The sequence below is a fragment of the Camarhynchus parvulus genome, chromosome 11, assembly GCF_901933205.1.
Source record: "Camarhynchus parvulus chromosome 11, STF_HiC, whole genome shotgun sequence".
Classification (NCBI taxonomy): domain Eukaryota; kingdom Metazoa; phylum Chordata; class Aves; order Passeriformes; family Thraupidae; genus Camarhynchus; species Camarhynchus parvulus.
Window position 1 is genome coordinate 8911089 of NC_044581.1, and position 16377 is coordinate 8927465.

General features: G+C 40.7%; 1 protein-coding gene across 1 annotated transcript in view; it reads right to left on the bottom strand.

The window, feature by feature from the left end:
* The window catches only part of SMPD3 (sphingomyelin phosphodiesterase 3), a 104617-nt gene that overhangs the window by 23743 nt on the left and 64497 nt on the right, over nucleotides 1-16377 (bottom strand). Inside the window, exon 2 of the mRNA XM_030955700.1 lies at nucleotides 11115-12738. Within this exon, the coding sequence (XP_030811560.1) occupies nucleotides 11115-12446 (1332 nt within the window). The 5' untranslated portion in view covers nucleotides 12447-12738. The remainder of the gene's footprint in view (nucleotides 1-11114; nucleotides 12739-16377) is intronic.

A 16377-nucleotide genomic window follows, 5' to 3' on the forward strand; every position in this document is an offset into this window, starting at 1 on the left:
GGCTCAAATTTTATCTGACACCTCTAAATAACAAGCAGAGCTCCATTTCATATGGCCGCAATTTTGTCAGCTTGGTTGGTTTTCTTGTTTTTCAGCTATTCAAGAACCAGCTGATATATTTTATAACTGAAAAGGCAGCTTTGCAGTAAGTGAATTTAGAAGTCATTTGTACTTAACAATGCCTTGTTAACTTTGAGGGTTTGTGCCAGCCAGGGGAGTAGGTAATAAACAACTGGCATTATTCTGTCCTCAGTGTGTTCAGCCCTTTTTCAGACAGTTTTACAAATGGATATTGATGGTGTTCTTAGTGCTGTTCCCACTCAGCTCACCTGCTCCAGGGAGGCAGAGGGAGCCAAGACAAACTCAGGCAATCACTGGAGCTTGCACCCCCAGAGGAGGGGATTCTCCTGAGCTCCCAGGACTGCAGCAGTCTCAGAGGGTGGCAGCTGTGCTGGAAGGCTGGCAGGGAGTGCTGCAGGAGCTGCCCTGCTCACCCCTCTCCCTCCTGCCTGGACATCTCAGGGCCACTGCTCAACCATAAGGAGCTTTCTCTCCAACTTTTTTATGCAACATAAGCCATTCCAGTAGAAAAGTGGAAAACAGTTTACTTCCTCTGCTGTCTAGGACAGGCATGTGAATGAACCATCTCTTCCAAACTTAGTGATTCAAAATCAGGGTTTCTCTTCAATGCTATTAAAAGCCCCCTAAATTATAAAAAGTCTCCATTGTTTGCAAATGTGCAGTGTTTCCTGCAGCAGAGGGCAAGTGTGGATGCCACACACCTTCCAATGTCCCCACTCTGGAAGGAGAACACTGCACAAAAAGTGTTCTGCCTCAGAGCAGGAATGTGCTCCTTATAATCCCCTTATTGACCAAAGCAGATGGAATCATTCCAGTGTTTCTATTCAAAAAGCAGAAAAGATTTAATTGTAAAAGCTGCACATCCAAACATAAATTATAGCCCAATTGAGAAAAAGAGTCAGCTCAAACTGGCTTTAGAATTTCCTGTGCAGCCTTAATGGAGTGCCTGACAAGGCCCTGTACTCCCCAGCCAGCTTGTGCATAGGATCATACTGATTTCCTTTAATCGGGAATAAATGTGTACTGTTCAGTGAGCCTGTGTGCTCATCTGTGCTGAGATGGACTCAGGATCTTTTGCTCTCAAAGAATTGTAAGAATTGGCCCAGGATGAAGTCTGTGCTCTGTGGAGGGGCTGAGCACAGCAAATGCCCATGGGGAAGGTGCCCCAGGGCTCTGCTGGAACACACAGTCCCATGGGGAGAGGAGAGGAGAGGAGAGGAGAGGAGAGGAGAGGAGAGGAGAGGAGAGGAGAGGAGAGGAGAGGAGAGGAGAGGAGAGGAGAGGAGAGGAGAGGAGAGGAGAGGAGAGGAGAGGAGAGGAGAGGAGAGGAGAGGAGAGGAGAGGAGAGGAGAGGAGAGGAGAGGAGAGAGGAGAGGAGAGGAGAGGAGAGGAGAGGAGAGGAGAGGAGAGGAGAGGAGAGGAGAGGAGAGGAGAGGAGAGGAGAGGAGAGGAGAGGAGAGGAGAGGAGAGGAGAGGAGAGGAGAGGAGAGGGGCTTTCATAAAAACTCTCTGATTCAAAAATAAAGCTCAAAAGCAAGAGCTGAAGAGATTAGCATAATTAGAATTTCCTTGGAAAATGCCAGCGTGGAAGTGCATCCAAAGCAGCTTGTCTCCCAGATTTCACATTTCCTCCAGCTTTTTTGACTTTTAGGGTAGGGGCTTGTAGTTTCTTTTGAGAGGCAGTGCTGATGGCAACCACTAAGCTGAGTATATTTGGTGTATATTCATAATGGAGGCAAATATTTGTGACAACTACTAGGAGAGAAAATAAATACCTTTGCATCCTCCTAGTCAGTTCCCAGCTACAGTAGAGGCATTACTGTATTAAATACAATCTGAAGTAAAACAGTAAGAAAAGTCTGTTTATTCAGACTAATTTGGTATTTCACAGATGGACAAGGACTGTGGGTTGTGCAGACAGGAAACCTACTTGACCTCTGAAATACTACAAGCCCTGTAATTCTGCATGAAAGCATTCTTTTGTGTGGCCAAGGAGCTATTTCAGATGTTGCATTTTCCAGGCTGTGCTGGACGCTGCTGGCGTGGCAGGAGGACAAGGCTGAGCCTCCAACGTGGACCTTGGCAGGAGGGCTCTGCTTCCACCACCCCGAGTCAGCACTTCACAAATATAATTTTAGCTGCTTAACACAGAAGAAACATCTACAGTCCCATTTAGAAAGGAAATAGATGGAAACAAATAAGCCAGAGTGGCTCTGTCACCATAAGCCTGACTTAAGCTCACCTCAGCTGCTCTACATTGGTAGCTGTGTGTCAATAACACATTTATTGGATCATCCTTCTGCAGGGACCTACTTCAGGCACTGCTTTGTAAAAATCACCATACAGTCTTGATTGTGGCATGAACCATTCCTCTTTGTGTATGGAAATGTACAGGAAGAAAATATCTAAGTATAAGGTCTCAATGTTTTAAAATATTTATTTTAAAATGATCACCAGAGGAAAAAGGTATGTGATAACCTGTTAAACTCTAGAGGTAAAATTAAAACTGACTGGACCTCTTTGTGTTTTAATAAAGTGTCCAGTTATATAATTTTCACATAAAAGATTAGCCTTTTCCACAATTACGCTGAAATATGCAAAATGTATTCCAATTCTCACTAGATTTGCACTAATCAAATTAGTCAAACATTGAGAAGTTAAGAGTGGATTCAGATCCCTGTTACACCACTCTGACCATTACATTTTGTTTGCTCTTGGGAGGGGGCCATAAAAATCTCACTACAGATGGGAAAGAGACTTTTTCCCTTAAGGGGGAAATCCTGCTAAGGGTGTGTTTGGAATCCAGAATGCCATTTTCTGCTGCTGCATATTTGCATTTGTCCCCTACCTGCAAACGAAATAAGAAAGTGCAAAAGTGACCTCTCTGAATTTTTGTTTTCCAAGTACTGGCTGTGTCAAGCACACAAAAGTACCGGACGTCAAGTAGATTTTATTAAAAGATTTCATCTCAATGCCACAGCACATTAGTACAATCTGTTGGAGACACCACGCTGGGACTGTGCTGTGCAAGACTGGGAATATTCCTAGAATTGTTTTGCAAAAGCTTGTCCTACATGACTGAGGAGTGGTCTGTCCTCCACTGGGACTGGTATCGGGTAATAAATGGCTCATGGAAGAAACCAAGGCAGCAAGGTTATGGCAGAAAGATTCTTGTTCACAGGAAAAAAACCTAATGAGTAGCAAGAACTGAAATTTTAGAGCTACAGCAAGGGAAAATAACTTGAAATTTAATCACACTGCTTGCTGTCATGGGATTTTCCTGGGCTAACTGGAAAATCTTGCACATCTCATGTTTCCCATATGCTGGCACAGTAAGTATACAAAGCTGCAAACTTGACAAATACCTTGTCTCTTAAGAGTTTATATTTACACACATCTGTTCCAGCAGTGCAAAACAATTCTATCACATCTGGATGATAGATGTCAAGAAAAGCATCAACAGACACTTAAACAAAGCCCATGAGAATGCTACTTCAGTACTGGGGCATTTCTCTACCACCTTGAAAAACAGCTTCAGACAGGACCTTGCTGTGCTAGCAAATCATCAGGTGCTCTGAAGGAAATGCTCTTTAATGATTAAAAATTTGAATTATGCATGAGAAATCTGACTTGATTAAAGAACCAATCTAGAGTCTCAAATACTGACCAATAATTTGTACACAAAACCAAAACATTTGTTATGAGGAGAACTTAATCTTTAGTGACATTTTCTAGAAGCTTCACATTGCCAGGAGGGAGCCATTCAAAATATCCAAAATAAAATAGTTTCTTAAACATTTTCCCTCCAAAACAAAGGAGTTATTAACATACAAGTCCAAGCACATGTGATTGTCTCTCCCTTCAGGGCAAGCAAATCCTGGTATGCAAACCAGATGAGAGGTAAAGTTTTGGCATACTCATGGAAAAAGTTTTTCACAAAGTCTGTCACCCCAGAATCTCCATGTGGCAAATAAAGCCAGAGCTGGGAAAGGTAAATAACCTGTTTGTAGCACTGAGACTTCTTCAGGTGAATTGGGATCTCCACAGCCTAGCTCCAGCCTCAACTAGTACAGTTTAATCTCATCTTGGCTGTAAATGAGCAAAACCTTCCATTTCATCCACTCAGGTGACCATGGAGGTGTCAGTTTTGCCACTGAAATAAATGTAACCACAGTGCTGCTCCCTGCATTGCTCTTCTGAAGAGGATAAGTCACCAAAGTACAGAACTCTCCAGGAAATGAATTCACAGTCATGGCAGGAACCACACTAATGATGGTCATGCTATGAAGAAAAACTAACCAGGCTGAAAGAAACTCTGCATGCTCTGGAGGAAAATAAAAAAACCTCTCTCCCTAAAAACAGAAGTATGAACATGGCATTTGTAAAGAACATCATCTACACAGGGGCCTCTTTGTGTTGGAAATAAAACAACTCAGAGAGAGAGTAAATGCAGGGCACAGAAACAGAATTTACAGTCGATGTGACAGTGACTTACTCCCACAGAAATATTCGTCTTACCATATGTAGCCAATATTGTTTAAGTTCAAGGGAAGCTCCCTTAAAAAGAGCCTGAGATTCAGGAGAATTGCTGTGGATAAGGCAGGTGCAGTGCACAAGGAGTGGCATTTCCACACCCACTGCAGGGTTGGTGCCCTGAGATGTGCTGTGCCTCCCTGTTCCCCTGCACTGGGGATGTCATTATGTAATCCAATGCAATTATAATGAGTTAGCAGTGAGGAAGGGAAAAGAAAGAAATGGAAAACATAATTTGTTTTCTTTCCAGTACAACATTTCTGTAATCTTCCAAATTGTATCAAACTCTCCTGGAGTTTTTTTCCCATTTCAGCAAATTTCCAATACAAGCAGGAGAAGCAGCATTAAGAACCTAACTGGGACAGCCAAACTGCCCCAGCCCTCATTCCTGTTACTGCTAAGAGAAGATGCCAAAGAAAACTTGCAGCTACTCCCATTCCCACTTCAAACATTCCTGTCCCACAGAGATGACTTAGATTAGTCATAACTCCCAAGAAAGGTGTATTTTTGGTTAGCTGAGACATGGTGCAAAAAGATCTATCTTATTTTCCATCCTTCAACAGCTCTGCCTTTTGCCTTCAGAAATATGTAGCAGCTTCTAAAGAAGACACATTAGTTATATCCCTAATTTATATTACAATAAACATGTTTTTTTAAGTATATTAAAGAAGTTTAAAATGTTATAGAAGTCAGCTACATTTTCACCTGATTATTTCAGAATCCTATTTTTTCCCACCTGCCATGTGCAACAATTACTATTCCCTAAAGACAGAGAATTTGTTATTTGGCAAAGCTGCATTAAACATATATATGAGGGAAAGTGGCTGTAAATTGGTGCTACTAATGAAGGGCTCTTCCTGTTCTGAAGAGGAGAAAGCCCACGACTCACATTTTCTCAAATCTGTATTTCATTCTGCACAACAGTTTTTATTTATCCCCATTAATGAAGGGAGAAAGGACCATGATTAATAACATTAATTATATCAAAGTGAAGGAACATGGTACAGTTGCATGGTAGAGTCTTTTTTTTTGTTCTTTTTTTAAGAAAGTCTCAGTTTATTGGACTCCATCCAATCCCTGCATTAACATTTTACAGCAGAAACTCAGCATGTGGAAAATGTTTAGGTTACCCTCCTGCCTTAAATGGCACAGCTTTAGAGTCATCTAAACAAATTCATGAGCAGCACTAGACATCTCTTTTATACATCTTGGGATAACTGTAGGTACTGGCCAAGAAAATCTAACCACTGGAAGCTCCAGGTGTTCTTTGACTGGGGGCAGAAAGGAGCCATTCCCCTTTTCTGTGCAATCCTGAGGTCCAAAATCTTCCCCTCAATGCAGTGTGGAACTGCAGCAGCTGCCCCTGCACTCCAGGCACAGCTCACATGGGCTGGATGGGACAGCAGAGGCAGCTTAAATTACCCGAGTGAAATGCATCTGCATCAGAAGTATCAAAAGGGAGAATCACAGAGGTGAATTCAGGGAACCCTCATTTTCTCACACAAAGCAGGCTCCTTGAGGGGAGAAAACCCTAAAAATTGTGCTTCAAAACAGTTTTGCAATCAGAGCTGCTGCTCCTTCTACCATCTGTTACCACCATATCAGCTCTTTGGAAAACAAGTTGAGCTTTGCACACAGAGCAAAGGTTGCTAGGTTTCCTTTAAGCAATGAATAATGACACGTTCTCTGCACAATTACTGTACTCCCTGAGAACAGCCTTCATTTTCAGAGAATTTGAAAAGTAAATCTGTTAATAACCTTAGGAATTAATATTAATTAAGCACAACTTCTTCCAGAAATCTAGCAAAATCCACAAGACATTCTTTTTCCTTTTGATTTTGAAGAATACTATTAACTGTTCAAACTTCCCACATCAGAAAGCAGTTTTGCTTTATGCTCACATACTCTGTTTTAACTTAGAATTCTTTTTTTTTTGCTAAAATTGACTCTTTTGGCAGATGCCAAACCCCAGAATAGTTTCCTACTAGGAACAGTAGGAAGCACAGCCTTCTACACACCATCTGTATCTCCCAGTCCCATTGGGAGCAAGAAGCCTCCAAAGCCTCTCTCTCAGTTCAACAGCCATTTTGAGAATGATGCCTCTTTCACTCACCTCCCTACCCTGACTGTGCATCTACATCTCTTGGTTAGCTTAGATTTACATTACTGCTACAACTATTACAATTTAAGGAAAAGAGAGATTAAGTTTGTCAGCAAAAAAGAGTTTTTATCAAATTGCTACCCCTGGAAAAATATGGACAAACTCAGCAGGTCAAGTTAAGGATGCTTTCCAGTTTTGTTGCATTACTGTCCAAAACTCACTCAGCATCCCTGGCACAGGGTAACCAAGGCTCCACACTAGATCCTCTGTCTAAAGAGGGATGTTGACATTTTAAAACCTTCTAGTAAATTACAGACAGGTGATGCATTGCACAATTTCTGCTCAGCACTCATTGACACCTTTTAAACTTGATTTAACAATGCTGATTTGTAAAATCAACATCCAGTTTCTGAAAAGGATGTGCATTTTATCCCTCCCTTTAAATCCATCAAAACTACAGTGCGTTAACATCATGTGTGAGCCAAAGCTGCAGCTGCAGAGGAGCTGAGGCTGCTGAAATCTGCGCCATGCTCCAGACAGACCTGTCCAATCCAGCTTTTCAGTGCCAGTCACCAGCACAGGGGCTGTGCCAGGCCCCCTTCCCACCTCTGTCTGCAGCTGAGCAGCAGCAGAGACAATGGAAGTTATAAAACTACAAAGTGACTCCAGGGCTCTTCTCTTCAGCATTTTAAATGAATGTGAAATGCCACACTGGAACAGAGAGTCTCAGCAGAGTCTCCCAAGGGCCCAGACTGTCAAAGTATGAAAATGGATTGGCTGATTTATGTATTTGCTAACTTCTCCTCTGAGTCTTTATGGCAACTAGGAACAATGGTTTAACACTTCAGACATGAAACTGTCACTTGGCTGTGACATTTCTCCCTTTCATATATGCTATTTTTTTGTGTTTTTCTTACATGCCAATGAGACCCTCAGATTGGACCCTGGTAGAGTTTGAAGAGCTCCAAGTGCCAAATGCAAATTAGTCCTCTTTGCAGAAAATGGACTTCACACAATAGCTCCTCACAACTACATCATCCTCATGCCTTCATCCTGCCCTAGAAAGCCTCTAAGGATGGAAAAACCAGTCTGGTCTCTGTCAGGAAATGCCAGCAGCAGCACCTTTTGTGGCAGACATCCTTAGGAGGAGAGCAGAGGCAGACTTCCTTTGCATAGGTCTCCAGATTGCTGTTAGGTAGCATGAAACTGTGCTAAAAGCCTCTGTAATTTACTTCCAACTTGGCTCCTTGGTTGTGACACCCTAGGTGTTAAGCCACAATCAAATCACTTTACCTTCCTGTACTTTAGTTTCTCCTTCTATTAAGCAGATATTGACCTTTCTTCATTATGCACTCTGAGACATAGGAATGAAAAGCAGTGGGTAAGAGCTGATTGTTATTGCAGCTACTAATAATAATCCTTGAGCTCTGTAAGTCTCTCAGGTAAAATAATTTTGTATGACTAAGCAAATCTCTCAAATCCTTCCAAATCTCTACCTGAACTTTACAATCTAGATAGTGAAGACAGGGCAGGGAAGACAAGGGCAATGGAAAATAATTTCTTATTCATGGGAAACAGAACCCATTCTAAAATGAAAAAATGTGCAAAACACTTGTACCAGGGCAGTAGGGATCTGTTTTGTGTCAGTCCCCCAAAGCAGTTTTGTCATTTTCAAATTATTTCAGCTTTCTTTAAATATTTAGTTCTGAGACCTTTAATTTATCTTCCTAACAGTTCTATTTGTACTAAGGAGACAATCCTACTAACTAAAAAACAATCAGATTCTTTCTTTGAACAGTCTTATGAATTTAGATATTGAGTGTTTCTTAAGGTTCAGAATAATTGGAATTAAGGCTTCATCCTCCCCATGAGTGGAAATATTAACTGGCTTTATCAATACTTTCAAAACATATGAGCCTTCTCCCCTCAATTGCTTTGCACAACTTTTGGCTTCTGACCAACACAGAGAGCAACTGCTCCTTTACTCAGAGATGGAAGCTGTGCAAGGGGAACAGTCTTCACAAGTATCTTTCCAAAACAAAACACAATTGATGCCTTTTCTACTTCAGAAATGGGAGCACTGCATCCCACAGGAGTCAGGAACTTAAAATTTAAGCCCAGGGTTTGCACAGGACAGAGGCTCAGCTGCATGCCCCTGTGGAGGGGGAAGCAGTCAGGACACTCCTGTTCTGCAAGGCTCTCTTACTTTCTTTAAAACCAGAGAAACTCTGTGTAGGACTGGCTGGTATTATGGACTTTCAGAATTCTGTAAGGGTCAGAAAAAGTCCCACCAGGAAGCAGGGAGATGAGCTGTCCCTTGGGATGGCAGAGTGCCGGCCAGAACAGCACCTGCACCCAGAGCTCTGGTACCCTCTGGTACCCAGAGCTTCTGCTGCCCAGTGGAACAGCTCCAGGCTTCTGAACTCACTGCACTGATTCCTGCTGACTTCAAAAACAAACCAGGCTTTCACTTTCTGCCTGTAGTTTTTGTCTCTGGAGTCCACACCCACCCAGTTGCTGACTAAGCACCACATCAAGAAAGACTAAAGCCTCTAAACCTACTTTATTTCAAAGACAAAATTAAATAATTATTCCTACTCTATGTTGCTGCTGTCATCAAAGAAATGAAATATGTACAATTGGTCATTTAATGTACAATTAAGAGAGAAAATAAATTCATGTTAAGATACACTTAGAATGAAAAATATTTTAGGTATGGAAAAAAAGTATATCAGAATGACACAGACAGGGGGAGAAACAGTGTTATGGCTGGGCAGAACTCTGTTATGTTCAAAAGAATGGAGTCATCTTTGGAACTTTATAATAATTGGCCTTTATTCCCTGCTCAACTGTAACATTATTTAACAACTTGGTTCCATAATTAAGTTCATCTTCCCAGTGGAATCTTGAAAAGAGGCTTAATTTTCTGCAAGAGAAATGGAGACATTGCAGCCTGCCTAGCAGGGTGGCAAATCAATGACTCAGCAATGGGCAGTTACAAACAGATTGGTTTTAATCTCTTAATCCCCAATATATGCATATGTTCAAGGGTAGTCTTTGTGACCCCAGAAATATTTATACTGCCCAAGATCTATGTTTAATTTTTTGCTTGCGGCAATTTGTGATGAAAAAATAAATTGTTGCTGTTCATAAACATATAAGAGTGCAACACAGAGAGCTTAGACCCAGTTTTTAGAAACCTGTATTCAGATAGGGATTGGCTTTTGTTTATGTCAATGTACATGAAATACTGAACTATTATCAGAACTAAAATTCTAATATTTGGGGGTTTTCTTACACAAGTCGTGGTACCAAAAGATTTGCTTTGGTTAACAACTACAAATGGAGTACAAAGCCTCCCACTGATCCCTATTTACAATCCATATTCTTAATGGTTGTTAATGGCTTTTGTTGAGGACTTGTGACTAGAAAGTACATATAATTTGAGCATCTAATGTACTTTGCCAATATTAGAAAATAAGTTCAGGATTTAGTTAGTGAAACCCATTCCAAACTGTGACTAAATCACAAAATCTGAAATTCAGTATTTTGGACATTTTCAGATCTTTCTAGGTTTGGGTCTACAGACTTGGATCTCTGGCAAAAATTTTTTGTTCTTGATAATTCACCAATTAGAAAAGCCCACTTTCCAGTTTAGAAAGAGCACAGCCAGATACTCCCAAGAGTTAAGCATGAGCAGCCACTAGGTGTTGGAAAAGTAAATGCAGACTTTCTGCTTTTCATGATTTACAGACATACAACCCCAGGCTTCCTGTTCTCTCTACCATTAGTTAATTTATGTAAACTGTGTTAATAATGCAAAAAAGCTCTGCACTCCCCAGTGTCCCAGGCATGTTTGTCTTGTTTATTCTTCTTCATATCTCTCCTTACTAATTCTTTTGCAAGCAAGAGAGCAGAGTAGCCATACCTTTCACTGCAATTCTTTCAGTTTTATTATACTGACATTTAGACATTTGATTGTCTTTTGATTGCCAGACAAACACACAACGAGCACAAGCTGGTTTCCAACAGTGATGCTCATTGTACTGTACTCATGTCATGAGGCTTAGAATTTATGCATTTTCTTACAGAGATTTCTGTAAAGAAAGAAATTAAAATATCATGAAAATCACTTCAAATTTTGAGTCTTGAAATTATACTTGAGTTCTACCTCCAAAAGTCCCTCATTGTTTCAGACACATCCATCATTTTAACACAATATTCAGGCTACAAATCCCATAAAGATTATATCTATAACCCATTAGATTGTATTAGGAAATCTAAATGTTAATATTGCCTCTGTTGTGGTCTAAAGAAATGCAAAAATAATGTAACTTTATAACTTGCCACATATTGACTTGCTCCAAGTCAATACTTGGAGCTTCAAAAAGGCTCTTACCTTGAGAAACAAGGCTCCCTTGGAAGCCAAGGAGTCCATTCCTCTTCCATTGGGGTAACAGTGATAGGCAGCATCCATAACAGGATAGCGGCTGGCAAAAAGTAGACCACTGTTCACAAACTTAAAGCTACAGCAGCTGTGGCAGCTGTAGACCCCAACATCATAGACGATGTATTCAAAATAGTGATGGAGCTGCTCTTTCAATTTCTCCGCAGCTCTTTTGTCAAACACTTCCTGCAAGCACAGAAAGTCCAGGTTGGCAGGGAAGAAAGCAGAGATCTCATGATCAAAGGTCTCATCTGTGTGTTTCTTTTTCCGCACTGAAGTCTTCTTCATGATTGAAGCTTTGTAGAGGAGCTTGTTGTTGACAGTGCTTTGGTCCACTGTGCCATCTCCAACACGGACTTTGACTAGGGACTCTCGTGAGGCAGAGCAGCTGTCTAAACTCCCAGAATCTCCTTCCTTCTGTTTGTGGTTTGGTGTTTTTGACACCTCTGCATCACCTTCCAGTGGGGGCTCTGCTGGGCCACTTGCATGAGCCTGGCCATTGACGGTGTCTGCTTCTGTGTCTGACATGTGGCCATTCTCCTCTCCATTGATACGGACAATGCAAGTGTTTTCTTCTCCCTCGTGTGGCTCTCCGCTTCCACCTTTATCTTCTCTGTTCTCCTCGCCGTTGTTTGAGCCACAGTTATCTCCTTTGTACTCCATTGATGTTGTCCTTTTGATGCCAGCACTAACAGTGCGGTTATCTCCAGCCTGCGGGGAGACCAGGCTGCTGAAACTCGCTGCACTGATGGATGTGTTGGTAGGAGAATCTATGTATATTTTAATCTGCGGCCTGCTCGCCCCATTGCGGATCCTCCGGCCGATCTCTTTAGCCCTGGCCTGTGTGTTGAAAACATTATTAAATCTTGCCAGAGAATCGGGCAGCAGGCAAACGTTGGCACTGCCAAAGCAGAAGCTTTTCCCACTCCCTGCTGCCTTCCACTCAGTGAGCAGTGTGGCTCCATTGGCGTGGTTCTTGTCTTTCAGCCTGGAGTAGATATAGGGCCTTCTGGCTGACTGCAGAGGCGACCAGAGCAAGAAGCCAATCAGAGCAAAAGGAAGAGAGGCCACCAAGAGTGCCAGGTAGATGGGAGTGGTGATAATGATGCAGAGTGCGTGAAAATAGCATGGGTCATCTGCTCTTTGACGTTTTTCATAGGTTGTTGGAACAAAAGAGCCCACGAGCCTGTCTGCTAGCCAGTAACATGGGAAAATCAGGCCCCAGGAAAAAGAATGCAGAACTGACAGAAAGCTGTTGGGAAATGGAGAAGTGTATAAAACCATTGCAACTCAGTTATGACAACACTTCAGGGCCTACTACATGATGTCACTGTGTCAAGCATCCATAAGAACACTGGGAGAGGGATGGGGAAAAAAGGTCTGGTCAGAAGATTGTTGGGTTTTTTTCCAGTGGGAGTCAATAACAAAACTTTAAGAGCACCATTTCACTGTGTTGGAGTAAAAATGAAACAAGGCCACTGTTTTCGTCTGGCTTTTTGGCATCTGTGTTTGTCAAAGGATGTCATTGTTCACTGGGGGCTGCCATAATGAAACTCTCCAGAGGCAAAACAGAAACCTGTAAAAACGAAAGACAAAACACATTGGAAGTTTAAGTAACACTTATTGGAAATTTAAAGCAGATTGTTTTTCTCACAACAATTAAAGACTTATTACATATACTGTATTTGGATGGAAATTGGAAAGATTGGATCAAGGGAGGATGTGAGACCTTTTTGTTTTCTTTCAATTATTAGCTCAGCAAAACTTCACCAATCTTATGCAACATGTTTGAGTTCAAAGAAATGAGGGACAAGTCAAGAGCCAAATAACAAATGCTTGGCATTTACTCAGTGCCAAAGGCATTTTGGGATGTTGATAGTAGGGGCGAGCCTGGCAGATTTGTTTTTCTGGATGATTTTTAGGATCCTTCAGTAAAAATGCTCAAAAGCAGCTCTGGTATCTATGCATCAGATAGGAAAAAATTAACCTAAAACCTATTCAATTATGTAATTACCATTAGAAAAGAAAAATCTCTAAAGAAGTTTTTCTGTTCTACTGGGTGCTTAAAATGCTTTATAAAAGCCCTATTTACATAATCACTCAGCAGACCAGAAAGATTCCTGTTTACAGCAGTGCCAAGGGTAAACAGAACGTTGTGTTTGGGATCTGTGAAGTGAGGACAGCCTTATATTCCAACTTTCAGGCTGACAGCCTTCCTGGTGAAAGGTGTAGCAGTGTTGCAGAATATAAGGTCAATTTGACTTTTACTATTTTAAAATAACAGACCAGAAGAAAATGCAAAAGCCCAATGGATCCATAAAAAATTGCCTAATTAAGTCTCCAATAGGTGTTTCCTTGAGCATATGACGACAGGATGCTACAACTCCCTGGGGAACATGAAACCAAGGGACAGTTTTGTAGATAGAGCAGTCAATGCCTGCTTGGTGATGTGCTGAAGTAAAAAAAAACAAAAAAAAACCCAATCAATTATTCTATACAACTCTTGCCAGTTCTATTACGGACTGCAGTATCGATAATTTACAAGATAAATCTACAAGATAAAGCTGTCCAGCAAACCATGAAACACCCAACTAAAACAGCTTCACAAAAGCCATTATCCAGATTGCGGAGACATACTGTGTAAAAGGAATTCATGCTTACTGCAGATCCAGCATACTATTGTGTATTTGTAAAAATGGAAGAAAAATTAATGCAATCACAAATCTTTCCATGGGATAAGATTGCACGGCACATGTCACAAAGCAAATTGGTGTGGACTGACGTTTGTTTTAACAACTTTTAGCAAGAACGTGATTCTCTGTAAACACTAAAGGCTGTGTGATGTTTCAAGGCCACATTGGTGACTCCTACACTTCCTCTGTCTCAAAAAGGGAGAGTATCTTTCAAAATCAGGAGGATTGTCGACCAGGTGCCAGCTGCATTTCTCAATACCAGCCTGCTGAAGTGAGGAGTCAATAAGGATCTAAGTACACACTTGTATTCCATGCATTTTATTCCATGAATTCTAAGAGAATACCCACAACTTATGGCACAGAAGCACAAAAACCCTGGCACCACAGCAAGCTTTAAAATATAATAGCTGGAAAAAGGGGAAGAGGGTATCATTAGCTGGATGTCCTTTAAAGTTTTGCATATTGCAGACAGAAGACATAGGCATGTCAAGGTCCTAATTAAAAACCCTCTTCTTGCAAGGAAATGATTATCCTGACTTACTAAACTTACAGATGAAAGCGATCACAAAACTTGCCAAAGCTCTGTCACAGACTCTCTGGCACACACACAAACAGGAACTAAGTTTCCTACTCCTTGCTAGAAAATCCTATGCACTCTAGTGCCTCAAAGCCACCCCAAAAGAAAGAGAATTAAGAGGGTCATGAGAGACAGATTTTATCTCAACAAGATCTTAAGGGGTGAGGGAAGGCACCATGTGAGTCAACAGGAACTTGGAAAACATGACGTCAGTCACATCTCTCCTAATGCAATGGTTTAGATGGAGCCTAAACCTAAAGTGCCTAATTCCTTGTGATGAAGGGTATTACTTGGTAATCCAATGCTTTATTCATAGGGGTTTGGGAGATTAAGGGAGAATTTAAGATATTGCAATGAAACAGATATTTTTGTATGCTACAAAGACGTAAACGGCAGCGTTGTTTGGTGGTTTTTATTACACTGTGAGTGTTTGAAGGCTAAAAATAGACTTTATTTAATTTTTTTTTATGGTGGCAGTATGGAACATCTCAACTTTAGTGATCACAAGACATCAGGCAGAAAGGTTTCAAAGATTTTTATGATCATAATTATGCCCAGAAGTATGATGGAGACATCATAGATCAAAAGAGATGTTTCTAGCTCCAGCATTGCTTGCAAACTAAATAAAGGACAATACAAGTCAACAAGTGATAGGAGAAACAGAAGAAAAACAACAAATCTTACAATAATCATGTTATGAGAATAGTCTAGAAACGATCAGAAAAGTTTTAACTTCCTTTTGCTTAGAAATTAAAATACACATTCAAATTCAGACAACTAAACTTTCTTCAAAAGTGATAGTAATATCACCTATATACAGTAAAACTACAGTAAACTTTATTTTTAAAACTATAAGTAAATCACTGTCACAGTGATTTATTTAAACAGTTATTTATTTAAAAATAGAATAAAACTGCTGAAGTGGCTAACTGATTTGGAAAATTACCCTATGGGCAACTTCACATCATAATTTACATATATTCATTAAAACTAGCATTTCTTGAATCCTGACAGTTGGTTTCCAGTGAAGATTGTACCAATATTTATCTAAAAATGAATTCTAGAAAAGCAGTTTATTTAGGCTGCGGTTTTACCTTGATTTCCTTATTGTCATTGTAATTTCAATCAAAGAAAACAGTCGTACAAAAATGATCCCACTAGACCATGTGAAACCGCAAAAATTAGTGTTTGTAACTGAGCACAGGTGAAATGAAGATCTGAGGTAACTGAGGGAATTCTCACTCAGGCTCTCACGTCATTCAGGCTTATTAGACAAACCACAACTTAATTTTTGCTTTCCTCATTGTTCTCATCTGGTTTTCCTCCCAGACACACTTCATAAAATCTTCCTTCCCTTATTCAGTGTTGTTCCCCTGATTATTCTTATACATGCTTTTAATTAGAGTCTAGTTCAACAGCTAACTAACCTTCTGGAAAAAACCCACTCCAAAAGGCCAAAACCACATGAACTGCTTTCCATGCTTGATTACATGGCTGTAATTACAGAGACGCAGCCATCTCAAGGGGTCAGTGGCTCTAATGAAGATATTTCCTTGTTCCTCTGTGATCACTTCACAGCCTGATGTTCTGACTGAAATCCTTTCATCCTGGCTGGGACTCATTCCATGAAGGAGTTCACAATGCAGGCTAAGGAAATTTAAGTAGAACTTACTGGCTCACCTTAACTTCCACTTGAATCAATAACAATTTGAAGCTTAGGAAAATCTTTGTAAAAACTTAAGGAAAACATGGATCCTCTTTGGTATGAGAAGCTGAATTTGGTGAATCACTGGTACTGATGAATAAAGCAGAACCCATTCAAACTAAGGATTTGGCAGGAGAAGAAGGGAAGGAGGACAATGTTTTTGCAGACTTGCCATTGCAACATTCATTTACCAGTTTCTGCCTAAACTCTCTCCCTCCTTTCTAAAGAAGGTCATCAAAC